Here is a 26,792-nt window from a genome sequence, read left to right on the forward strand (position 1 = left end):
CTTGGTGTGTGTGCACCCCAGAAGGACCGGGCACAGCTCGCCGATGCTGTCTGCACGTTGCACACACACACGCTCGTTCTCTCTCTCTCTCTCTCAGAAACTCATTGCTGCCGTGGTCCTGGGGATTTTGGTCACCAACGTGCTGCGGTGCGTGACCCGAAGCAGCGAGTGGCGCAGTGAGGATCAGCTTTTCGGAAGTGCCCTGTCCGTGTGTCCCCTCAACGCCAAGGTACCTTCGCGGTCACATTTCCTTCAGAAAAGATTCTACGGGCAGATGTTTGAACTTCTTCAGCTAATGCGGAATCTAGTGTGTGGGTTAGGGTTAGGGTTAGGGTTAGTGACCAGTGACGGGGCCTTTTCTGTGTATGAGTGTGTGTGTGTGTGTGTGTGTGTGTGTGTGTGTGTGTTTAAATGATTTTGATAAGATTCAGTAAAATGACACTTAGGCAAAACAAGTCAGCAGAAATCATTGAAACTAAACAACAGTGAAGCAGATCACTTAAACAAGGTCTTTTTTAAAAAAATTTATTTATTTTATTTGGAAGTCAGAATTACAGAGAGCGAGCGAGAGCAAGTGCGAGAGTGCTTCCATCTGCTGGTTCACTTCCCAAAAGGCCACAATGGCCGGGGCTGGGCCAGGCCAGAGCTAGGAATCAGGAGCTTCTTTCAGGTCTCCCACGGGGGTGCAGGGGCCCAAGCATTTGGGCCATTTTCCATTGCTTTCCCAGGTGCATTAGCAGGGAGCTGGATCGGAAGTGGAGCAGCTGGGACTCGAACTAGCACCCATATGGGATGCCGGCACTGCAGATGGTAGCTTAACCTGCCGCGCCACAGCGCCAGTCCCTAAACAAGTTCTTACTCCTCTTCCAGTTGGCGAATCACTGACTTTAGTGGTTGTAGGGGGGTGACGTCATGCCTCCAGTCTGGGGCTGGGCAAGACACACACTGACGCTGTGCAACACGCAAAACCCACACTGCTGTCGCATTAGCAGCTTTCTCTGCACGTGGTTTGAAGGTGTAATTCCTACAAGTTCGGTTCAGGAAGCTTACGTTGTGCTGTGACTGCGCAGTAGTGCACAGGTGTGTCCCTTTGAGGTGTCTGCCTGCGATTCCTTTTGTTACGTCAGGGGAGTGTGCATCAACGTGTAGAGCACGTTTGGCAGTGGTTTTCGTTGAAGCAGTCTGGAAGGAATTTGTTTCACGCGTGTTCTTGAAGAATCCATGATGTTGACCCAACCAGTAGCACCTTTTGTGGTGAAACTAAAGTTTTCTGAGCCTGCGGTGCCCTTTCTCTGAGCAAGGGCTTGGGACCGGCCTGTTGTGAGGGCTGACTGAGCTCGAGGGCCCCGACGTGGTGGCTGGTGGGTAGCAGCACATAGTAGGTACTCAAGAAATGTCAGCTTTCATAGGTTCCTGTTAGCTTTGGATTCACGTTAAAGTGACAGAAAAGGAAAGCCATGAACTCAGAATGGGGGTTAAGGTAGGCCTTTCTGTTTGTGTAGCTTATATGGTTAAATAGCAACGCATTGTCCATTCTGAGCTGCTGGGACTGCTCAGGTAGCTACCTCCTTGTGGGGGTGCTCTGGAGTTTCTGCATTTCCGCCTTGTGCATTGAAGAAAGGGCAGTGAGTTCAGGCAGAATCGTGAACAGCCGGGGTGTTACTGTGGCCCTGAAGTGAAAGACAGCATAGAAAGAGGTGCTGACTCCATGCTGGGCCTTTATTGTGTTTGATGACTAAGAGATTTAGATGAGAGCATGAAGTACTTTGTGCTTTTGCTTTAATTTGATTTGCTGACCTATCAGTTTGTTTTCTGCTACGCAAAATAAATTGCCAGTGATTTAATTTCATCAGTGTTAGGAGATTTGCCTTAGTTCTGCTTTTCTGTTGGAGTGGTGGTAATTACCTCTTCTGTTTATGTAGTTCTTCCCCACAAGGAACTCACATCTCTTTAGAGGGGCTCTGTAATTAATCTCCATTTTCCTCCTGCTTAGGTTTTCTGGGAGAGAAAGTCCTGCTTTCTATCTTTCCAGGTGGGAGAAACTGAGGCATTGAAGGTTAGTGACACAGGCAGCGGGACGGGGGCCTGGCGTGGCCCTGTGCCCGGGGCGATATTTGTGATGCCTGGGCCTAGAAGTGTGCCTGGCAAGTGAGTTCTTACGTAGTCGGGCGGAAAAGACAGCCTGTGCGGGGCAGACATGCACACACTCAGCAGGGTGCGGTGGGAATGGTGTTGTTTTAGTTTAAACCATGCATACGTGTAAGACTTGTCTGCAAAACACACCCACAGAGATAGTCCTTTTCCAAGAACTTGTTTTAATCATAGCAGGCAATGTAAGCAAGACAGAGTGAGTGTTGCTGGTTTTTTTCCCCCCCTTAACTTTCCACTATAAGACATTGTAAAATGGTCTTTACTTCCTGGTTTTGAAGAAGCGAGGTGGACTTCAGGGAAGTGATCTCATTTAGCAGGAGCTCCTTGTAGGGGCTCCGCTCTGCACTGGGGTCCCTTGGTCCTCACTGAACATTGCGTGAGCATTTGGCGGCTGGCTCTCGTGGAGGCCCAGGTCTGTAAACCAAGATGGTGACATGCCGATGCCTTTATGAGGACTTGTGTTTAAAGTCACCCCTGCCCCTTGCCTGTGGCGGATTCTCAGTATTAGTCATTGAATTGGACCAAGTGGAAATTGAACTCCCTGGGCCCACTGTGGCTGAGATGCCAAGTATCTAATTGTGTTTACACTAGTTGTCAGTTTTTAAGTCTTACAGCTCTGTGTACTTAATATCAACTCTGTGGTACAATTCCAAAGTCTCGTAGCAGTGAAAAAATCATAGACCACAATGGCCTATTTCTTTAAGCATTGACCCAGAATGAGTGAAAGGATTTTAATGTGTTAAAACATTTTAAGTTTAATATCCAATATTTCTAGAATATTTGGAACAAAGGAGTTTAGTGCTGGTATTCAGTGTGCCTTTAAAAAATTTATTTATTTCTTTGGAAGAGTTCTGGGGAGGGCAGGGGGTGGGAGGAGATCTTCCATTTGCTAGTTAACTCTCCATGTGGCTACAATGGCCAGGGCTAGGGTAGGCCAAAGTCAAGAGCCAAAACTCCATCTGGGTCTCCCAGGTAAGTGGCAGGGCCTGGGCACTTGAGCCACCTTGCTGCTTTCTGTGGGGAGCAACCGGACTAGACTGAGTTACTGGAATTAAGACTTATTCTATGCATCTACTCTCCCACAATATGGCGCTGGGAGAGAAGTAAACAGCTTCCGCACAGCTGCCTCCAGTTCAACCAATTAACTGTAGGACTTGCTCCTGATTGGAGAGCAGCGTACTCGGCGTGTGGGCAGCCGAGTTGGGATTGGCGGAGGAGGACTATAAAGGAGGAGAGAGACGGCATGCACCAGGAACATCTATGGGGAACATCTATGGGGAACATCTATGGGGAACATCTAAGGGAACCCGTGCAGCCCCCGAGAGAACCGGCCGGCGGTGTGCCGCTCCCCTGCGGAAGTGGGGAATGTGGCCAGGGGGAACTGCCCTTCCACGGAGGTGGAAGGGATAGTAGCCAACCCGGGAAGAACCAGCAGCAAACCCGGGGAGGGCCGAGCAGACGAAAGAACAGCGCAGGGTCCTGTGTCGTTCCTCCACGAAGAGGGGGAGCGACATAATGGTGCCGTGACTCGGATATGAAGCCTAGGCAGGGTTTAGTGTCGTTCCTCCACGAAGAGGGGGAGCGACATAGTGGTGCCGTGACTCGGATAGGAAACCTAGGAGGGAAGAAACGGGAAGAACTAGGGAAAATATCGGAGAGAGAAACTAGCAAACAGCCTAGGGAAAATATCGGAGAGAGAGACTAGCAAACAGCCTAGGGAAAAGCCGGACGAAAAAGGAGCCGGAAGGAGCTATTGAAAGCCTAGGCATAGACTCGGATACGGACTACGGGGGGAAGCTGGGAGAAATCTCTAAGGTCGAAAGCGAAAGTGAAAGCTAGAACAAACAGACTCAGACGCGGACTGTGGGGAGAGGCCAGGAGAAATGAGGGAGGAATATTGTTGGAGGAAAGCTTGGGGAAACATACCGGGTAGAGAAAAGTGTTAGGGAAATTGAAGCCACGGGGGGCAGGCTGAGGCGGATACGAAAGCCACTTTGGGATTCTCAAGTTAGCCCGGGAATGGGGGGCGAAAAGTTGAAACCAGAAGCTGAAACGTAAGCCAGATTGGGATCCGTCTGATTAGCCCGGGTAGCAAAGGACGGGAAGCCAAACCGTGGGGCGGAGACGTATGCTGGGTTGAATTCGCCAGGCTAGCCCGGGGAACTTAGATTGAATGCTAGTGGCGGACACGTAAGCTACGCTGTGTTACTCGCGGAAGCCGCCGCGTGCAGAGAGCACGGGGCGTGAATAGATAGGGAACGGGGCTGGCGCGAGGCCGTGGTGCAGACGCGAAGGGCGTGGAGACCGCGGAGCGCGCGAAGCCGAGCCGCGCAGAGCCGTGAAGCCGCGCGGAGCCGTGAAGCTGCCGGCAGGGCGAGGCGCCGGAAAGCTGCCGAGAAGCAGCCTCGGGGCGGGCGCAGCCGGGAAGCCGCGGGGATAAGAGAAACAGAAGTTTAGAAATGGAATGAGAGCAGGAAGCTGCGGGGATAAGAGAAACAGAAGTTTAGAAGTAAAGTGAGAGAAATAGGAATGCTGGAAGATAGAAGTAAAATGGAAGAAATAGGAATGCCCGGAGATAGAGAAATAGAGAAATAGAAAGGCCTCCCTACAACACTGCAATGTGAGAGCTTGGATTCGGTCTGCCTGATTAAGTGAGGCGATGAGCACGATGAGCACCTGCGGCGGCTAGCAGCTTATGCGCCGCAGGTCACCGAAGACAGGCACGAATTAACATCAGTAAGGCCTCCCCACAAAAAGGCAATGAGAAGGCTTGGATTCGGTTTGCCTGATAGGGCTTGTAAGCCCCTGCAGGCAGAGCAGAGCATGCGCTGCAGGGCACTGAACACAGGCACGCATCAGCGCCTAAAAACCTCCTCACAACATGGCGAAGAGAGGACCCGGATTCGGTTTGCCTGATTGATAGGACTTGTAAGAGCCTGTGGCAACTCTAGCAAGTAGAGCAGAGTGTGTGCTGCGGGACACCGAAGACAGGCGCGTATCAACGCCAAAAAATAAAAAGAAAGGGGGATCTGTGGGGAGCAACCGGACTAGACTGAGTTACTGGAATTAAGACTTATTCTATGCATCTGCTCTCCCACAATATGGCGCTGGGAGAGAAGTAAACAGCTTCCGCACAGCTGCCTCCAGTTCAACCAATTAACTGTAGGACTTGCTCCTGATTGGAGAGCAGCGTACTCGGCGTGTGGCAGCCGAGTTGGGATTGGCGGAGGAGGACTATAAAGGAGGAGAGAGACGGCATGCACCAGGAACATCTATGGGGAACATCTAAGGGAACCCGTGCAGCCCCCGAGAGAACCGGCCGGCGGTGTGCCGCTCCCCTGCGGAAGTGGGGAATGCGGCCAGGGGGAACTGCCCTTCCACGGAGGTGGAAGGGATAGTAGCCAACCCGGGAAGAACCAGCAGCAAACCCGGGGAGGGCCGAGCAGACGAAAGAACAGCGCAGGGTCCTGTGTCGTTCCTCCACGAAGAGGGGGAGCGACATAATGGTGCCGTGACTCGGATATGAAGCCTAGGCAGGGCTTGGTGTCGTTCCTCCACGAAGAGGGGGAGCGACACTTTCCCAGGCGCATTAGCAGAGAGCTGGATCAGAAGTGAAGCAGGGGCCGGCCCTGTGCTGTAGCCGGTAAAGCTGCCTCCTGCAGTGCTGGTATCCCACGTGGGCGCAGATTCGAGTTCCGGCTGCTTCACTTCCGATCCAGCTCCCTGCTAATGCACCTGGGAAAGCAGCAGAAGATGGCCCAAGTCCTTGGGCCCCTGTACCCACATAGGAGACCTGGAGGAAGCTCCTGGCTCCTGGCTTCAGATCAGCCCAGTTCCAGCTGTTGCGGCCATTTGGGGAGTAAACCAGTGGATGAAAGATTGATCTCTCTCTCTCTGTAACTCTGTCTTTTACATTAGTAAATAAATCTTAAAAAAAAAAAAAGTGGAGCAGCCAGGTCTCGAACCAGAGCTTGTATGAGATGCTGGTGCTGCAGGCAGCGACTTAACCTGCTACACCACAGCACTGGCCCCCAGTGTCCCTTTCTTTGCTGATGCCTCTCTCTGTTTGCAGACCGTTGAGTCACAGTGTTGAGTCACAGTGTTGATTTTATCTTTGGCTTCTGGCTGGCTCATTGCTTCAGTGAATGAACCACAAAGGTAGAGGGAAAGTTGAAGGATTAACAGGCTGCTTCAGTCTTTTCTCTTCCTTAGAACCAAAACTCTAACCACTGTTTCAGGTAACCTGGCTGTGAGCTTTGTATTTTGCAGCCTGGATAGCTGTTTTCTGTTCGGTGCATTCCCTCCACTTAACCCGCAGGCTAAAGCTGTTTCCTGGTTCTTAATTACAGTCAGCCTTCTAGGGCGCTGCTGGCTTTGTAACTGGTTCTGCTGAAGCGGTGGCTCTGAGTCCCTAGGCGGCCCTCTGCCTGTGTCCCGTCTGAGCTGGGAACGGAGCGCTGTCTGTAGGGGCAGTCGCACTCTGAGCTTTCTGTCGAGAAAACAGAATTTGCTCACAAAGAAAACAGAAAGAGCTTGGGGTCGGAAGAGTCTGAGTAGGAGCTGTTTTTGTCTTTGGGGGACCGCCAGGGCACACTCCCGGGCTGGCTTCTCCAGTTCCGGTTCTTCTGTGCACGGGTGGGAGGTGAACTCACAGTTGCCATCTGGGGCTGGCAGAGGCACACGATTGGACTGTTTAGGGCATCCTTGTCAGGATGTGCATCCTGGCCAAGCCTCTGCCGATCTGTAATTTACCTGTGAAAGGGTACTTGTTTGGTTCAGGAAGTATCTATTATCCTGTGAAGTGTACCACCTGTAAGTTCTCTGCTTGCGATTCCTCTCACCAGATTAGGGAAGTAGTAATGTATCTACTTTTTTGGAATTTCTTTTTTTTTTAATTTTTATTTATATAAAAGAAACAGATTTCATATATTTCATATATCCTGTTTTAAGAGCATTTTTGTGTTTTTTTTTTTTTAATATTTATTTGTTTGAAAGGCAGAGGAGAGAGAGAGAGAGAAGAGGTATCTTCCATCCACTGCATCCAGTGGCTCACTCCCCAAATGGCTGCAACCAGGACAAAGCCAGGGTCCAGGAGCTTCTTCCACATGGGTCTCCCATGTGGGTTCAGGGGCCCAACCACTTGGGCCATTTTCGGCTGCTTTTCTCAGGCCATTAGCAGGCAGCTGGATCAGAAGTAGAGCAGCCAGGACTTGAACCAATGCTCATATGGGATGTTGGCACTGCAGGTGGTGGCTTAGCCTTCTACTAAGAGCATTTTTTAAAAAAAGATTTATTTATTAATTTATTTGAAAGGAAGAGTTACAGAGAAGCAGAGGCAGAGGGAGAGAGAGATCTATCTCCCATCTACTGGTTCGCTCCCTCAAATGGCCACAACAGCCAGAGCTGCGCCGATCTGAAGCCAGGAGCCAGGAGCTTCTTCCAGGTCGCCCACATGGGTGCAGGGGCCCAAGCACTTGGGCCATTTTCTACTGCTTTCCCAGGCCACAGCAGAGAGCTGGGTCAGAAATGGAGCAGCCAGATCTCTAACCGGTGTCCATATGGAATGTGGGCACTGGAGACCATGGCTTTACCCCTTATGCCACAGTGCCAGACCCTTAAGAGCATTTTGATACTTTGTATCCTACCCTTCTTTGCTCACTTCCATCCTCCCTCTAGTTTTTTGTTTTTTTTTTTTTTTTTTAAGTTAATTTTCATTTATTTGAGAGAGCAACAGAGAGAGACAATTCTTCCATCAGTGTCTCACTCCCTAGATGGCTGCAACAGGCTAGGCTGGGCCAGACAGAAGCAGGAGACAAGAACTCTATCTGGGTCCCCCGTATGGGTGGCAGGAAACCAAATACTTGATGTCACCACCTGCTACCTCCCAGGGTGAACCTTAGCGGGAAGCTGGATTGGAAGCAGAGGCAGGACTCCAGCTGGCACTCTGATGAATAGGCACCCCAAGCAGCAGCCTTGACCCATTGTGCTACAGAGCTTGCCCTACCCATTTACTTCTAAATTGATGCTTTCAAAGGAACCTCTGTTGTGAGCGTTAGGCCAGTTAAGACACCACGTAGGACACCAACATGCCCTGTAGGGGTGCATGGTCCTTGGTCCAGCTCCACGTCCAAGTCCAAGTCCACTTTCTAGTGTGTGCCTTGGGAGGTGGCAGGTGATGGTTCAAGTACTTAGTGCCTGCCAAATTCCTGTCTTCAGCCTGGCCTGGCCCCAGCTGTTGCAGACATCTGGGGGAGTGAATCAGTAGAGGGAGAGCTCTGTTTGCCTTTCATAAAATAAATAATTGACTTTCTAAAATCTGGTCTTCCTTCATGCGCACACTTCCTTGGCATCTCTCTGTGTGTCCAGATTTCCTCCTCTTTTGTGTTGTCGTTTGAGAGACAGAGACAGACAGACAAAGAGAGCTTCTATCTGCTGGTTCCCCCCAGGTGCCTGCAGCCAAGCCAGGAAGTAGGAACTCAGTCCAGGTTCCCCTAGTTGGGTGGCAGGAACCCAATTACCTGAGCCATCACCTGCCTCTTGGGGGCTGCATTAGCAGGAAGCAGGAGTCAGGAGCTGGAGCCAGGAATCAAACGTATGCTCTCTTTTGGGGGGTGCAGGTTTCTTAGCCATGAGGCTAAACCCTAGCTCCCCAGGTTTCCCTTTCTTACAAGGATGCCAGTCACACGGGACTGGGGCCCACCCTCGGGACCTTATTTTCCCTTTAAAGACCTATTCTGAAGTACTAGAGGCTCAACATATGAACCTGAGGGGATACCGCACAGTCTGAGACGTTGTTTTACTTTGAGAAAAAAGCAAGGCTGGCGCTATGGTGTAGCAGGTAAAGCTGTTGCCTGTGATGCCAGCATCCCATATGGGCACCGGTTTCTATGCCGGCTGCTCCATTTCTGATAGAGCCCCCTGATAATACGTCTGAGAGGGGCCAACGCTGTGGCATAGTGGGTAAAGCCGCCACCTACAGTGCTGGCATCCCATATGGGTGCTGGTTCAAGTTCTAGCTGCTCCACTTCTGATCCAGCTCTCTGCTAATGGCCTGGGAAAGCAGTAGAAGATGGTCCAAGTCCTTGGGCCCCTGCACTCGCATGGCAGACCCGGAAGAAGCTTTTGGCTCCTGACTTTAGATTGGTACAACTCCAGCCATTGCGGCCAATTGGAGAGTGAACCAGCAGATGGAAGACCTCTGTTTCTGCCTCTCCTCTCTCTGTGTAATTCTGACTTTCAAATAAATGAAATAAATCTTTTAAAAAAATATGTCTGAGAAAGCAGAGGAAGACGGCCTAAGTGCTTGGGTCCCTGCACCCACAAGGAAGACCCAGACGAAGCTCCTGACTTCGGCCTGAGCCAGCGCTGGCTGTTGAGGCCATCTGGGGAGTGAACCAGCTCCCCACCCCTGACTTTGCCTTTCAAATTAACAAATAAAATAGAAAAACATACGGTTATCAGTGAATCTAAATATGGCTTTGATGGGCAGCACCCAGTAGCGGGTGTGACTCAGCAGAAGCAAGGTCTGGAGCCAGAGCGTTTGAGCGGGCAGCACCCAGTAGCAGGTGTGACTCAGCAGAAGCAAGGTCTGGAGCCGGAGCGCAGGTGTAGCCTCACAGCCTCAGATGAGATGCACTCCCGTGCTGAAGCAGCAGGGAGGGGAGTGGCAGCCTTGTCCCCTCTGCTGGTCTGGGGAGCGCCGCGCTGCCCCTGGCTTGTGGGCGGCGCTTGGCGTGGACCAGCTGCCGGCAGTTCCGTTGCTGTTGTTGATCACCCTGGCACCATCTCCTCTGACATTGCTGTCGGCACTCGTGTGTGGTCCCAAAAGCAAATATTTTGATAGTTGTCCTCATGTGCCACCTTGGTCCTACTTGGGGTTCCAGCTCCTTTCTTTGTCATTTGTCCTAGATCTGTGTCGAATTGGGAAATGCCTCATGTTCGCCACCCTCACTTCTAAGATGATCTGAAGTTGTAGGCTTGCAGCCGTGAGCCCTGTTTCTGCCAGTCAGTCCCTTCAGGTGCCGACAGTCCTCGGCTAGGGTCCAGGCGTTCAGCCTGGTGGTTAACACGCCTGGGTCTCCTGTTGGAGTTGCCTGGGTTTGGTTCCCACCTCTGGTTCCCGACTCCAGCTTCCCGCTAATGCAGATCATGGGAGGCAGCGGCCGTCACTCGAGTGCGTGGCTTCCTGCAACTCACTTGAAAGACCTGGGTTGAGCTCCTGAATCCCAGCTTCAGCCTGGGCCACTGCAGGCATCTGGGGAGTGAACCAGCAGATGGGAGCCCTGTCTGTCTGTCTCTCTCACTGCTCCCTCCCCAACACACTGCCTCTCAAATTAAAAAAAAAAATTTATAATAAAATTGGATTTCAAACACGGCCGGTGCTGTGGCTCACTAGGCTAATCCTCTGCCTTGCGGCGCCGGTACACCGGGTCCTAGTCCCGGTCGGGGCGCCGGATTCTGTCCCGGTTGCCCCTCTTCCAGGCCAGCTCTCTGCTGTGGCCTGGGAGTGCAGTGGAGGATGGCCCAAGCGCTTGGGCCCTGTACCCCATGGGAGACCAGGATAAGTACCTGGCTCCTGCCATTGGATCGGCGCGGTGCACCAGCCGCAGTGGCCATTGGAGGGTGAACCAACGGTAAAAGGAAGACCTTTCTCTCTGTCTCTCTCTCTCTCACTATCCACTCTGCCTGTCAAAAAATAAAAAATTAAAAAATAAAAATTAAAAATTAAAAAAAAGTAAACCACTTAAAACAAACAGGTCGCTTGCATTGAGTTCATTCTCGGCTTCAATGCCGCCGCACCTACGTCTAGAACAGGTGCATCTTTCATCACTGTGTTCCGTGTTGGGCCTTTCCACTCCAGGCCCCGGGGGTGTAGGAGGAGGAGGTTTTCTGGAGCCTCTCCCCTGCTCGCTGGCTGGCTGGCTGGCTGGGTGATCGCAGCCCTCTGTGGCACCTCCCTCCCTGCCTGCCACGTTGCCGTCTCCTGCTCGCTTCTCTGAGCGTGGGCAGCTGCCCTGCTCTGCTTGCACTGCTGCAGGGGCCTCCCCGTCAGACCCTGCACTGGCCTCTGCTGGGCTCCTGCTGGGCTCTCCAGATCATGTCCTCACCCTGGGCCCCCTAGCAATGCTGAGCTTCTGGCCTAGACACCCGCGTCCTCCCAGCCCTGGAGCCTGCGCCTGCTGCCTCCTGCACCCCTCTGCCTGGTTGCCCCTTTGGATCTCAGCTGGTTCCCTTCCTCAGGACAGCTCTCCCTGCCTCCCTGGAACGGGGCCCCACCCTCACGATGCACCTGCCCTGTGAAGCCTCCGAGCCCTTTGTGTGACACTGCTGTGGCCGTGTGATCGACAGCCAGGGGCTCCGCAAGGCAGAGGCCCAGTGGCATCCACTCCCCACGGGGTCTCCAGCTGCCGTATGGGGCCTCGTGTCTGTGGTTCCCCAGGGGATGGCAGGATGGGTTTTGTGAGGTGCTGTCTTGGATCAGGCTGCTCTAGCGGAAGCTGACACCGCGCACGTTGGCTTCTCACAGTTGCCAGGCTGGGAAGTGCGAGAGGAAAGCAGCAGCAGAGTGGGAGTCTGTTCAGGACCTCTTCCTGCGTCACAGGTGCCAGCTGTTTATTTGAAAGGCAGAGATACAGAGAGGCAGAAGGAGAGAGAGATCTTCCATCTGCTGGTTCACTCCCCAGATGACCAGGCTGGCTGGAGCAGGGCCAATCCAGAGCCAGGAGCTTCTTCCAGGTCTCCCACGTGGGTGCAGGGGCCCAAGCACTTGGGCCATCTTCCACTGCTTTCCCAGGCCACAGCAGGGAGCTGGATTAGAAGTGGAGCAGCCGGGATTGGAACTGGTGCCCATGTGGGATGCTGGCATTGCAGGCAGTAGCTTAGCCCGCTACATCGTAGTGCCGGCCCCTGGGAGATTTCCTTAAGGGCACTGATGACGTTCACCTGGGTTTCACCCTCATGATGGAATCACCTCCCGAAGGCACATTAGCATTTGGCATTTCCACTTCAGGCTTTGGGAGGGACGTAAACTCTCCACCACTACGCGTATGAGGCGAAAGGCTTGTATAGCAGCAGAAGAGCCGTGTCGCACATGAAAGGGCACAGAGTCGCTGTTCCTCTCCTGTGCACCTGTGGCTGGGCTTTGTGAACCAGCTCTACTAGGGTGTGTGGGAGAGGAGGGGGATTTGAGGGGTTCATAGTAGGATGAGCCTGGCTTCGTGATGTTCTGGCGTTTTCTGGTCAGGTCTTTAGTTCTTTCTCCTTCTCTGGAACTGTAGTGATGTGCTGTGTTCCTTACTTCCTTTTCTTCTAAACTTTTTCTTTGCAGGGTAGGGAATTAAAGCACAAGCCAGCCCCCAGCCTAGCCCCTAGAGGCTTGTAGCCCAAGTTCTGGTGGGTGGCTTTTTTGTTTTTAAATCCTTTCACTTTTTTTGGTCTTCAGTTAGAAAATATAACAGATGCCCTGGCTCTCGAGAAAGAATCCCTTGTCATCCAGGTGTATCCTTCAAACTATCACCTCTATTTGCAGGTTCACTACAATATTGGCAAAAACCTGGCCGACAAAGGCAACCAAACTGCTGCTATCAGATATTACCGGGAAGCTGTCAGGTACTGCGCACCGGTGTCCCAGAGCACATACCATGTACATGCACCTCTTGTATTCCCCTGTCCCCTTGAAGACCCCAGCTTTGAGATACCTTAACCAGGTCCTTAAAAGTTTAGTAGGAACTTATGAGCAGTAACAGTTGGCTTGGATTCTCTTTCAACTTGCAGGTTAAACCCCAAGTATGTTCACGCCATGAATAATCTTGGAAATATCTTGAAAGAAAGGAATGAGCTCCAGGAAGCTGAGGAGCTGCTGTCCTTGGCCGTGCAGATACAGTAAGCGTTGTCTTGCTACCCGTGCCGGTGACAGCTGGCCTCTTTGTGCCAGCATCTCCGTCGGACTCTGTCTTGTTTATATATATTTAAAAAAAAAATGCTCTTCTAGGCCAGACTTTGCTGCCGCGTGGATGAACTTGGGCATCGTACAGAACAGCCTGAAACGGTTCGAAGCTGCCGAACAGAGTTACCGGACAGCAATTAAACACAGAAGGAAGTACCCAGACTGTTACTACAACCTCGGGCGCCTGGTAAGCTCACGGAGGCCTGGGTCTACAGCAGAGAAGGCTGAGTTTTTCCCTCATGGTAATGAAATCACAGTAGCAACACCCATCCGGCATGTTCTTTCACACGTATGGAAATACTCTCTGAAATGTGTGGGAGAATGGAATTAAACAGTAGCTTTGTTTCAGTGCAAAAAAAACCTTTGAAATCCATGCATATTTTTTCATAGCAAGCATTTTCCCGTGAACTCTTTGAAGACCTCTCCCATTTATCTCACTTGCAGGTAGCTGCTTCATCTCCTTATGTTATTTTAAGCTCCAATTAGGGAGCAGTCCAGCTCGAATTGATCAGGTTTCAGAGATCACCAAGGCAATAGCTTGAACTAAAGAATAAGTAAATTATTTTTCTTTTTTAAAATTGTTAGCTGTTTATGTGAGAGGCAGAGATATGGGCAAATAGACAAGGGTGAGCTGCCATCCACTGGTTCGTTCTGCAGATGCCCACGATGGCTGGGGCTGGGCCATGGCTGAAGCGGGAACCTGGAAACTCAATGCAGGTCTCCTGAGTGGGTGGCAGGGACGCTGTCACGTGAGCCCTCAGCACTGCTTCCGGGGTCACCAGGAAGCTGGCGTCAAGAACCAGAGCTGGGAGTTGAACCCAGGCACTTAGATATGGGAGGTAGGCATCTTAGCCGGCATCCCACTAGCTCAGCCAACACCTGCTGCTGAAACACCTTAAATTGCTTATTCCCTGTAAAGCAGTCCTCCAAGGGCTAACTTCTGATAAACATCCATTCTCTGGCTCAAGCACGACTTGAGTAAAAACCGAGATTTGAAAAGCACACGCCTGGGATTTCTGAGCTTCCTGCTCTGTGTCCTTGAGGGAGATCTTCTTCATCTGCGGGGCAGTTTCTCCCAAAAGAGACAGCTTCAGAGGGCGTGGGAGTTATTCGAAAGGCTTTTGAAGCTATTTGATGGAAATCAGAATGAATGTGTCCTGAGCCGGCACTGTGGTGTAGCAGGTTAAGCCTCCACCTGCAGTGCAGCATCCCGTTTGGGCACCGGGTCAAGTCCCAGCTGCTCCACTTCTGATCCAGCTCCCTGCCAGTGAGCCTGGGAAAGCACTGCTTTGGCCTCTGCCACCCATGTGACAGACCCAGTTAGAGTTCCATGCTCCTGGCTTTGGTCTGGCCCAGCTCCGGGAAGTGAACCAGTGAATGAAAGATCTCTCTCTCTCTCTCTCTGTCTCTGCCTCTCCCTCTCTCTAACTCTACCTTTCAAATAAGATAAATAAATCTTAAAATAGAATATGTCCCATGATAGTCTTAAATGTCCTATTGATCTTGTTTTCTTGACAAAAAAAAATGAGACACGAATGGCAAAATTCTTTAAATAAGAAAGATTATATTCTCCCCTCATTCAACCCTTTGATGTGGTTCTAAGAAACCAGATATGCATGTTCCTAGTATGTTTAGATTTATGAGATAAAACTGTTACAGTAAAAACGTTTTGTGTGTTTTAACCAAATTGGAACATGTTGCACACTGATGTAGCTCTTTAAGGAAACTCATGTATAGTTTTCCAGATGTTTCCAGCTGAGCCCCACCGGCAGGACCACGTCCCAGGGTGCTAACGCAATGCCTGTTTGTTTTCATTTTAAAGACCTGAAGCTTCTTGGCTTTCTGGAGTCTTTGCATTATTGGAACCCATAATTCCCAAAACTGCTTGTACATCTCCCATCCCATTTGAGTTAGGGAATCCAGCGCTCCGTAGAGAGCCTACATTGTAAAAACTAACAGCAGAGCCTGCAGGTGAGAACGGTACCGTGTGGTTGGCCCTGCCCCTGAGCAGCTCCCCGACAGACTGATCGTTCCAGAACAGAAAGGACTACGTGGGGAGAGCAACCCAGAACGCGTTAGTCGCTTTACATTCATTGGAAAACTGGGCTTCAGTTTTCACTGTGATGTGAGTTGTCTTTGGCCTTGGTGTCTGTTTCTGGACTGGGCAGCCATGGTTTTGTGAGAGGTGGAGATGGGATTTGATGAGTGGGAAACAGAAGTGAGGCACCTAGAGCGAGGTCACAGTAAAGTCTGAGCTTTCCCACTCTGCCTGAGTCACTGTCGGGGGGCCGATAATGCTTGTGTCAGGAATTTTATATAGCGAGTTGGCTTGTACTTTTTTTTTATTATTCAAACAAGTGGAAAATATGCGATATGAGGTGGCACGGGGAAATGACATCTCTGCAAGCTTGCTCCAAAGTGGGCAAGAGGAATTACTTCCTCCTGGGCGGTAATGAGACTGAGCCCGTGGCAGGAAGATGTTTGAACGAGGGAGACGGATGCCACGATATCCTGTCATCCAGCATCAGCTCCCGGACCCACTTGACCCTGAGTGCGTTTCTGGTTTTGTTTTTTTTTTTTTTTTACGTTTCCCAATTCTGTGCTCTCCAATCGATGTAGGCACTGTGAAGAAGATAGTACCTGCACTTATTTATCAGGGTACGTGCTTGGTGTGGAAACGGCTTTTGCTGAAGTTGGGAGGAGTGCTCAGGCTATTGTAGCGATAAGCTCTCAGGCAACGTGGGGGCAGTAAAACCTCACCGTGCTGATGCAGGTAAACATAACTGTATCCCAAGCAAGGTCGATCCCCCTAGGCTAATGAAGTGAGAAAAAGGACTGGTGCAGGTAGGAGCCGCTGGGGCACTATCCAATCGATGCGGAGTGTGTTATGAATATGCGCGTGGAGGGGTTACTGTTCCTGTGTAGTGTCTGCTAACCAGGGCTTGAGGAACACGCTGCACTGGATAGCCATAGGAGTTCTTCTTTCGTTCCTTTTTTCTGTTTTGGAGGTAACACTTAGGTTATTGCTTACAAAGTGGGTAACTCTTTCTGCAGCTTCTAAGGTTACACCTAAAAGCTCGACTGCTTAGCGGGTTTCTTGCCTCCCCTAGTAGTCGACTGTCACTGCAGTTTCTTAGGATTTGAAAAATAAAGAATTTATGCTGAATGAGCCTTCTATAAGAGATACAGCCAAAGAAAGAAAAAATATAAAATACTGGCTTATTTAAAAAATTTTATTTATTTATTTGAAATGCAGAGAGAGAGGGAAAGAGAGAGACACAGAGATCTTTCATCCACTGGTCTGTTCCCCAAATGGCCACAAAGACCGGGGCTAGGCCAGGCTGAGATCAGGAACCAGGAGCTTCAGAAGGGTCTCCCATGTGAATACAGGGTCCCAAGAACTCATCTTCTGCTGTTTTCCCAGGCGCATTAGCAGGGAGCTAGATTAGAAGTGGAGCAGCTGAGACCTGAACCAGCACCTGTATGGGATGCTGGCAGTGCAGGCCTCAGCTTAACCCCCTGCTGGCTTCTGTCATGCAGTCTCCTTGGGTTTTGTGTGACTTGGAATAGCATCCAAGTCTGTAATGTTGAACAGACTGAGCCCTCGATCGCTTTCGTCGGTACTGTTAACTGATTGCGCTGCCGTGAGATGGTCTTCCCATGTTCCTTTCCAGCCACTGTTCTGCTTAATTTGGACGTCTGCTCTCTGTGGTTTAATTACCCACCTCATGCCCACCGGACAGCTTAAAAGCATTAGGGGCTTGAACTGTAACAGCTCAAAGAACCCGTGTATATATTGGCAAATCAGAGGAATTTAAAAACTTAAAGGTTTCTTTGATTTCTGGGCCTGATAAGAAAAGATGATAATGTGATTAATTCCCCCGTAGGATAGGAATTCGGGAGAGCTGGATCATTCAGGATGTCTTAGTGGACGCGGAGAGGGACGGCTATGGCGTCTGGATGTTTTCCTGGGGACAGTTCATGATGCCGGGACTGCTTGTTCCAGGCCAGATGCCTTCCAGGAAACAGACCACACTGCCTCAAATAGAGAAGATTTAACAGAGGGAATTGCTTACTTGTCAGGAGACTGGAAGAGCAAAAATGTGGCTCGGAGGTTCTCAGCTAGAGGAGACTCCGTAGGTGTGGGGGAACGGATGGGAGGACGAGATGCTGCTAGTGTTGGGATCACAGAACGGGGCGCCGTCCCAGGAGCTGGCATCAGGGAGGCAGGAGGGGCTTCTCCTTCCAGCCGGGGACTGCGGGGGTTGTGGGGGGATACGGCCACTTCAGAGAGAGACAGGGGAAGGAAGGAGCCGGCCAGAGAGTGTCCCCTGGTCTGATTCCCACGAGCCAGGTGGCCTGGGAGCCTGGGAAGTGCAGTTTGCAGACATCAGCACCAGTGGCACCCAGCACTGAAGGGTGGGCGTGGCGGGCAGGTGCCTGAAGAAGGGGGGCTTAGGACGAACGGGTGAACAGGTGCACGTTTCTCACCTCCCTCCTGGGCGGCGGTCCCTGTTAAATACCGTTCTCTGCTTCCCTAAGTTGTTCATTCACCTTGTGTGGATGCCCTAAGGAGAGTAGGGATGGAGCCCATGTGGAAGTACATTCTACCCGTCCAGTCTTCATTCTTCAATGAACAGCAGTGATGGTCGTAAGAAATAGTACAGGCCGGCGCCGCGGCTCCCTAGGCTAATCCTCCGCCTAGCGGCGCCGGCACACCGGGTTCTAGTCCCGGTCGGGGCGCCGGATTCTGTCCCGGTTGCCCCTCTTCCAGGCCAGCTCTCTGCTCTGGCCAGGGAGTGCAGTGGAGGATGGCCCAGGTGCTTGGGCCCTGCACCCCATGGGAGACCAGGAAAAAGCACCTGGCTCCTGGCTCCTGCCATCGGATCAGCGCGGTGCGCAGGCCGCAGCGCACAGGCCGCGGCGGCCATTGGAGGGTGAACCAACGGCAAAGGAAGACCTTTCTCTCTGTCTCTCTCTCTCACTGTCCACTCTGCCTGTCAAAAAAATTAAAAAAATAAAAAAAAATAAAAAAAGAAATAGTACAGTGCACCAAGGGTTCTGTCGCATTATATGAACGCAGCCATGTTGGTTGTCCCGGATGTGCCAGAATGACGTGACAGATCTTGTCCAAGCGACTCAAATGCATGTCGCTTGCTAGAGAGAACTGACTTGAAAAATCCCTGGGACATCAAATATAGATAATTACACGTTAGCATACTTATGCATCCCAGATTGCTTTCACTTAGGGAGCTTTTCACATCCGTTCCTCATTCAAAGGACTGAACATCGTTGCCTGAGTTTGAGTCTCATGGGAAGTCTGACCGTGTCTTTAGCAAATGGGGATTCGTGAATGCAACGTATTGCATCAGATCTGTTTCTTGCATAATGTGGCACCTGTTTGCTGTGTGGGTCTCAGAACAAGCAGAAATATTTCATTGGTGATAAAAACGCACCCTCTCACAGTCAGGAAGACTGTGATGGGTACTTATCACTGGTGCATTCTGCAGTTGAGGGGCTCAAGTGCATTCGGATGAAATGTGCATTTGAACCGAGCTGGAGATGAGGGTAAGCGCACCTGCTGCACATCCCAGCACTTTCTCCTCTGTGGCTTCTATTAACTCTGCCAGTTGAGAGCCAGCTGTCTTGTTACCAGTGTTCAAATTCCCACCTCAAGAAAGCACCAGGTAATTCTCTCCTTCCTCAGTGAGGCAGACAGGCACCGCGCGGCCAAGGGGCTGCACATGACTGTGGGTGACTTCCCAGGTGTCTCAGCTGCACCTGTGCACTTGTGTTAGGCTGAGGTGCAGGCAAGGGTGAGGTGCTCCTGGACCCTGCTTCACAGCCTTGAATCGACTACAGTGCTGCGTTTCCTGTTCTCGGTGACACTTCACTGAAGAGGAGTGGCCTGAGAATTTCTGGGGAAAACCAGCGAGCAGTCTGTGCCCAGCGATGGTCATCTGAAATGTGACCGCACATCTGCAATGGCCATTAGCTGCTCGCGGTTACCATAGCTCCGGCTCCAGAGCTAGACCGCCCCTGCGGCTCCCAGCTCTACCAGTTCTAGATGAATGACTCTGGGCAAGCGACTTACCTTCCCTGTCCTTTGTGGCTTCTTCTGTAGAGCGGGACGATAACAATATCTGCTCCATCGGCATTGTTTCCAGGATTCACTGACACGATATAAACCAATTAGAAACTCCCTCAGTAAAAAACAGGGGGTGTGGGGGCGGGAGTTCGTTCATTGCTTATCTGCTTATTGGTGATTCCTCTGAGAGAGCGAGCAAAACAGTTGCGATGTTGGTTTTCCTGTCCCTCATTTGTTTGCAGTACGCGGATCTCAATCGTCACGTGGACGCACTGAATGCCTGGAGGAACGCCACCGTGCTGAAGCCCGAGCACAGCTTGGCCTGGAACAACATGATCATCCTCCTGGACAGCACAGGTGCCACAGGAGATTAACCAAGCCACAGACAGCTGTTCCCAATGTCATACTGTAGGACCTCAGGAGACATGGAGTATCATGTTCCCCCACCCCCAGTTTAGAAATAAAGAGAGGCTGGCATTGTGGTGCACTGGGTAAAGCCACCGCCTGCAACCCCGGCATCGCATGTAGGCACCAGTTCCTGTCCTGGCTGCTCCGTTTCCTATCCAGCTCCCTGCTAATGCACCTGGAAAAGCAGGGGGCTGGCGCCGTGGCTCACTAGGCTAATCCTCTGTCTGCGGCGCCAGCACATTGGGTTCTAGTCCAACTTGGGGCGCCGGTTCTGTCCCGGTTGCTCCTCTTCCAGTCCAGCTCTCTGCTGTTGCCCGGGAAGGCAGTGGAGGATGTCCCAAGTGCTTGGGCCCTGCACCCGCATGGGAGCCCAGGAGAAGTACCTGACTCCTGGCTTCGGATCAGCATGGAGTGCTGGCCGCAGCGGCCATTGAGGGGTGAACTAGCGGAAGGAAGACCTCTCTTTCTTCACTGTCTAACTCTGCCTGTCAAAAATTAAAATAAAAAAAAAAAAAGGCAAGGGTAGTTACTGCTTGGGCCCCTGAACCCATGTGGGAGACCAGGAAGAAGCTCCTGGCTCCTGCCTTCTGCCTTCTGTCTGGCCCAGCCCTGGCCGTTGTGGCCATTTGAGGAGTGAACCAGCAGATGGAAGATCTCTCTCCTTCTATCTCTCCCTCTCCCTTTGTAACTCTGCCTTTCAAATAAATAAATTTTTAAAAGTAAATAAATAAATATAGGGTTTTCGCATTTTACATTACAGAAATGTCTGTTATTCTGGAAAACGCAGCTTCTCGAATGCGTGGGGAAGTGATGTGACACTTAGAAGTGTTGAGTCCTGGAAGGCGGGGGCGTGTACCTGGCTTCTCGCCACAGCCATCACCACGACGCAGGGGCACCCAGAAGACAGTAGAATGGGACAGTGCCAGGTCCATGCCCCCAGGTTCGCAGGAGACGCCTCGAGTCCCCACGCAGAGCCGTGGACCCTTATTTGAGATGTGATGCCAGTGGACTTGAGGATCTGCTTTCTCAGCCCATAACAGACTGGACTCAGCCAGTTAGGAGTAACTCGGCTCCACTCATTCTGAAAATCCAGCGTCTCTTAGGAAATGATGGTGGTAATTTGGTAGAATTTCAAACAAGCAGGTGTTCCTCCCTCTGTCCCTCTTTCTCTCTCCTCCCTTGTCCGTCCTTCCCTTCCATGCTGAGCAGACACACAGAGCTCTCGTCTGCTGCTGGCTCACTCCCCAAATGCCCGTAACAGCCGTGGGAGGGCCAGGCTGAAACCAGGAGCCCAGACCTCGATCTGGATCTTCCCGAGTGACAGCGACCCAACTACCAGAGACAGCCGTGCTGCCTCTAGGGTGTGTGTTAGCGAGAAGCAGGAAATGGGGAGAGGAGCCGGGACTTGAACTTGGGCACTCCCATAAGGGATGCGTTAACTGCTGCCCCAAACCCCTGCCCTCACCCCGCTTGTTTCTAAGGAAAGTATGCAATACACGTTTCCATATGAGAAGTACTCAGCAATGAAAGTGTTCCTGCACTAATTTTGCAGACCTGTTTTCCTCTGCTTTGGACTGGTATCTGGGGAAAACTGTAAACTAGGTTTTATATGGTTTTACGGAATCTAATCCACAGCTGGTTGTGTGTTTTGTCAGGAGAGTGCCACGTTGCACCGGCTTTGCCACTGGTAAGGCCTCCTGTGTGGGCACATGTGTCCGTGTGTGTCTTACACACTCGACGTGGAGTTTCCTACTTCACTCGTAATTGTTGTGTAAAACACACACAGGCCCATGGATTACAGAGAGGCTAAGACACAGATGCGACCTTTACATGTGTTTCGCTTTTCCATTCTTTCCTCCCAGGTAATTTAGCCCAAGCTGAAGCAGTTGGAAGAGAGGCGCTGGAACTAATCCCTAACGACCACTCTCTCATGTTCTCCTTGGCCAACGTGCTGGGCAAGGCGCAGAAATACAAGGTGTGTGGACCGCAGGCTGTGCTTTCCTACAGGGGATGCCGGCATCTGACCGAGCCATACGCTCCCTTCTGCCCCGCTGACTTCAGAATTCGCTCGGGACCGTGGCAGCGGAGCCCTGGGGCGGCTCTCCCAGGAGGCAGGACGTCACCAGGGGAGGGGGCAGGGTGCCAGCAGGGGTCAGGGGGTTTGCCTCTGTCCTTGGGTTTTGTTTGCGGGGCATTTTCTGCACCAAGATAACAATGGATCCACAGAGGACACCCCACGTGACCCGTCCTTCCTCGTCTGACCTCCAGGTCACTGTCAAGGTCAGAGGCTTCTGACCACAAGAACCATGAGGTATTACTCCTGGGCTCTGCCAGCCCCAAGATGGTAGGGAGCGGAGGGGACACACGGGTCCTTGTCCCAGGGATCACAGACTTTGTGTGCCTCATACTCCCAGGAGAGCGTGTGCAGCAGGCCCAGGGCCCTCCCGACAAGTCAGGCCAGGGAGTACGCGTCTTGCCCAGCACGCTGGTGTCCAACGGTGGCACAGGGAACACAGGCTCTCCCTCTTCCAGCTGTGAGAGCCGTTCAGTTGCAGAAGCAGGCTCTGTATGGTTGGGTCACCCTGAGGCTGCAGAGAAGTTACGGGGCCTAAAGGGGTGACTGGTTAGCACCCGTTTGGTGTTACTTATTATTCTCTTCATTAGACATCACAGTTGGTGTCGTTTCCCATAGCCCTGGTGAAGCCTGTCCTGCCTTCTGCAAGTGGAATGCCAGGGAGTGTGATGTGCATTTCAGCAGTTCTCGGTTTTGCTCCAGAGACGGCTTCCTGAGGGGTCCGGTTTTATTTTTGGGGGGGGGATGTACTCGTGTGGAGGGAGGTGGAGAGTTTGCGGTTGAACTTGAGGGTCTTCTCCAATGGTCTTTCCAGGCTAGGAGGGTTTGGGAGCTCCGTTCTCCACCAGAGACCCGGCTACAGTGAGCGTCCAGGGTGCAGTGCATTGTGCTGATGGCCCCGTGAGCCCACGCTCTCTGAACTGGAATTTGTAAGACGGGGCCAGATCCCAGTGCGCTGGGCTCCCAGGTCATGCCGGCCTTTGATCTGCAGATACAGCAGGAAATGCTCCATAGAGCGGGACCCAGGAACTGGTGTCCCATTTTTCTGCCTATTTGGTTTCTTAATTGCCAAAATCCGTCAGAAGGCCCTGGCTGTGAGCTCGTCAGGATGTGCCCCGGCTGGGGGTCCCATGCTTGCCGACTTGGAATCTTTGACCCAAGACCTGTGCGAGGTGGGTCTCCTTGCAGAGGCCCGTGCAGGTGCTGTGGAGGGGACATGGGGTGACTTGCGGGCTGCAGTGGCCAGCCCTCCAGACCAGCTATCTGCCAGGCAGGCTGTGCTGTCTGGCGCTTTTCACCTGAGCGCTGGCTGTTTGATTTTGTCATTACCCTGCCCAATCTCTGGGCTGCTGGAGGTCGGGACCCCGTCCCAGTCCTGTGTGTGTCTCCATGGCTGGCCGGCATGGAGACAGGCAGGTGTGAAGCCCCGTTAGTAGTTGTGCTGAGCCTCTCTCCCTTGATCCTAAGTGTTGAGACCTCTGGAGCGTCTTCTGAGCCTTTGATGTGCACACTGAGCGTCCTGTTAGGTCTGTGGTTCCAGGGCGCCTTTGTTCTTATCCGAGCAGCCCTGTTGACCCAACAGCAGTGACTTCCCGGCTCCTGGCCTCAGTGTGTTCCTCGGGGGGCCTGCAGGTGGCGCTCTGCCTAACCTCCCGCAGAGGTTGCCAAACTGATGCTTTACCGCGCTGGCATGGTTGCCGGCCCTGGGACTTCTCTCTGAATTGCTGCCAGTCCTGTGGGCTCAGAGCAGTCTCCCAAAGGCGAGGCATTCATGCCACACCTGGGGACTGCCTGGCTGACTTCTCCCCTGCTGAGACAGGACGCCCCGCCCTGCCTTAGAGACCTCGCTGGCGAGGTCGCTGTCAGCCCAAAACCTTGTCACCTGCCTTTCGTCTAACGCACTTCAGAAAGTGCCGTTTTCCCTTGCTGAGCATGGAAACACCTCGATTTCAAAGGTGAGTTCACGTGTTCGTAGGCGTGAATCGGCTCACTGCCGGGCTGTGAAGCCCGAGGATGCCTGCAGCTCAGGGCGAGAGAAAAGTCAGATTCAGCAGCGGAGCCTTCCCTGGGCCTTGGAGCCCCGCGCGAGCTTTGCCCAGGCCCCCGGCCCTTCCCCCAGGCAGCTGAAAAGCATGGTCAAGGCCGCCCCGCCAGCCCGTGCTCACCTCCCCCGAGCCAGCTCTGCCTCTACCACCATCCCTTGTCCACCTGCAGCCATCCCATCCCCTGGGCTGCACAACTCACTCTGTTTGCTCCCCTGTTGTCTCCCGGGTCCGCTGCTTTCTGCCTGTTCTCCCTGAACCCATTCCTCCCTGTCCAGCCTCCGCATCCTCCTGCAGCTCCACCGGGGATAGGTGCCCTGTAACGAGGCGTAAACCCAAGCGCCTCCTGCCCTCGGTGCCAGTGTCCTTGCGGCTCCTCGTCGCCCAGGTGAAGGATGAAAGACGGGAGTCTGCACGCACTGGGCTCCTCCGAGCCCGCCGGTCAGTTCTAAACCAGCTCTGTCTGGTTTACTTGGCTTCATCTGCAGGGAGGCCAGAGGTAGATTTGCAGGTTTCGTTTGCATGCAGCCAGAGGTAGATTTCAGTTTCCTGGCCTTTCTCTTTCTCGAGTTCAAGGTTTTAAATGGAAGACCTGGGACTTCCTGGAGGGGAGTTGGGATGCAGATTCTGCCTCCGAGCTGACGCGCCATGTGTCACCCCCAGGTCTTTTCTCCGTCCCCCTCGGATGTCATTGCTAAAATTTACATTTCTCTCTGCCAGTTCTGTGTAAAAGGTTGTGGTTTCGCAGGTGTGTGCCCATGTTTCCAGCCTGCTCTGCAGGAGTAGCATGACAGCAAAGGCACGGGTGGTCATGATGTGATGAGACCATGATGCTGCAGGCGGGAAGCCCACCTGCCCAACTCACAGTGGACACAGACACCTTGGCTGTCAAAGCCCAGAGTCTGACACTGGTGGATTAAAACCTTGACCCTTCAGGAACACGGTGCAGGTGCAGTGAATAGCGGCCCCCCCAGAGCATTTGGGGCCATCTTGGTTTCACAGCATAATGGTAGAAGGGGGCCACGTGATCAGTGGGAAGACAGGTTGTCCTGCCCCATAGTGACGGGAAATGCAGATCTATATGGGAATGAGTTCTGACACACTGGGCATTTGGTCACAGTCATGTACACAATGGTGATAGCTTGGCCGTTTCCTCACTGTTGCTGTGCAGTCTTGCGAGCTCTGGCTGCTGAGGGTCGAGCAGGATCTTGGGGGAGGTTAAATAGGCCCCCATTCCTGCCTTGCGAGTCCTGGAGATGAGTTCATTGAGGCCAGAGAGAATGGCACCTTCACAGGTATCTTCAGCCAGACCTGTTCCGTTCTTTGATCTTTGCTCATCTTCCACAGCACCCTGAACCCAGCACCCTGCTTCAAGCTGCGAAGCCTCAGCCACTTCCGGCAGGCAGGTGGTGGCCGCCATGAGCATGTCCTTCCCCTCCCTCAGTCACCAGTGCACTCCTGTCCCCTTCCTCTCGCTCTTGTCCCCTTGGCTTCCTGCTGGCCCTTCAGAACCTCTTCTGAGCAGAGTTGGCACACCGAGGACATCAGATGCTTGCAAACCACAGGCAGGAAGCTCTGGCTCACTTTTGCTTCGTGTACCATACCTTTTATATGTATTTCATTTTTTTTAGGAATCTGAAGCTTTATTCCTCAAGGCAATTAAGGCAAATCCAAATGCTGCAAGTTACCATGGTAATTTGGGTAAGGAAAAGTTTCAATCTGAACTATACCGAAATCCTGTGGAACTGTAATGAAATGAGCATAATTCTGTAAACTCAATGTTGGGAGGGTGGTTTTTTCTCCAAGGCTAGCCTTCTTTGCTCTTCATAATCTGGTCCTAAATATGGTCTGATGGGAGCAGGCATTTGGCCTAGTGGTTAAGATGCCCTCGTCTCAAATTGAAATGCCCGGTTCACTTCCCAGCTCTGGCTCCTGGCTCTAGCTTCCTGCTAATGCAGATCCTGGGCTCAGCAGTGTTGGCTCAAGTAATCGGGACCCTGCCACCCACATGGGGGACCTGGACTGAGTTCCCAGCTCTGACCCTCAGCCCTGGCCCAGCCCTGGCCATTTAGGGAATGAACAAGCAAATGAAGGAACTCACTCACTCACTCTTCCCTTTCTCTCTCTCTCTGCCTCACAAATCATCTCTTACAAAACAGATCACAAACCTTAAAGAATGTGGTGGTATTATTACATTTTAAAAGGTGGCTGTTCACAGTCACACTTACAAGTTGTAACTGCAACACCAGAACAGCCCTGAAAATTGCTCACTCACATTATCACCTTTTTAGGGTTAAAATTCAGAGTTTCCTTCTTGGCGTGAAGGATCCTAGCCTGTCGGGCTGCAAGGTACTTGGGAAGTTTGTTGGCCAGCTTGCCTCGTTTTCCCTCCTCTGTCCAGAAAGAAAGAACCCCACCACCACCACTGCCAAAAAAGGAAAAAAAAAAAAAAAAAACTGGTTTGGCTACAGATGCACTTGCAAAGATTTATTCCCCAGCACTCCGTCCTTCCGTCTTCACATCCCTGTGGTTAGGGCACTTAGAGCACAGCGCGCTGATGGTTTGAGTGCTCAGCCATACAAATTGCTTTCCCTCACCTGCTCCCCACGACTTCAGAGCTTCTCATCAGAAAAGTGGGAACCGCACCAGCCGCTCTTCCGCCCATACAGAAGTTTTACTTACGAAGTCCTCACAGCAGTCAGGGGCTCATTATGCTAATACCGAGGCTGATTGTAACTGTCATCTTGTGATCACTTCTTGGTACAGCAGCCTTTATTTCCACCCGGCAACATACAAGCTCCTCCTTTGCCAGAGGTGTAGGGAAATCTTTATTTAAAACAAATGGCGGCCGGCACCAGCTCACTAGGCTAATCCTCCACCTGCGGCCCCGACATCCCGGGTTCTAGTCCCAGTCGGGGCGCCGGATTCTGTCCCGGTTGCTCCTCTCCCACTCCAGCTCTCTGCTGTGGCCCAGGAGTGCAGTGGAGGATGGCCCAGGTCCTTGGGCCCTGCACCCACATGGGAGACCGGGAGAAGCACCTGGCTCCTGGCTTCGGATCAGCGCGGTGCACCGGCTGCAGCAGC

The 26,792-nt window shown here is 52.2% G+C and overlaps 1 protein-coding gene across 6 annotated transcripts in view; it reads left to right on the forward strand.

The window, feature by feature from the left end:
- Positions 1–26,792, forward strand: part of TMTC4 (transmembrane O-mannosyltransferase targeting cadherins 4) — a 66,912-nt gene that overhangs the window by 37,900 nt on the left and 2,220 nt on the right. For all 6 annotated transcript variants that reach the window (XM_051850477.2, XM_070048633.1, XM_070048634.1 and 3 more), the window contains 7 exons: positions 98–229; positions 12,680–12,759; positions 12,925–13,032; positions 13,142–13,283; positions 19,427–19,541; positions 21,455–21,567; positions 25,340–25,409. In XM_051850477.2, the coding sequence (XP_051706437.1) occupies positions 98–229; positions 12,680–12,759; positions 12,925–13,032; positions 13,142–13,283; positions 19,427–19,541; positions 21,455–21,567; positions 25,340–25,409 (760 nt within the window). The remainder of the gene's footprint in view (positions 1–97; positions 230–12,679; positions 12,760–12,924; positions 13,033–13,141; positions 13,284–19,426; positions 19,542–21,454; positions 21,568–25,339; positions 25,410–26,792) is intronic.

Source organism: Oryctolagus cuniculus, chromosome 9 (assembly GCF_964237555.1).
Source record: "Oryctolagus cuniculus chromosome 9, mOryCun1.1, whole genome shotgun sequence".
Lineage (NCBI taxonomy): Eukaryota > Metazoa > Chordata > Mammalia > Lagomorpha > Leporidae > Oryctolagus > Oryctolagus cuniculus.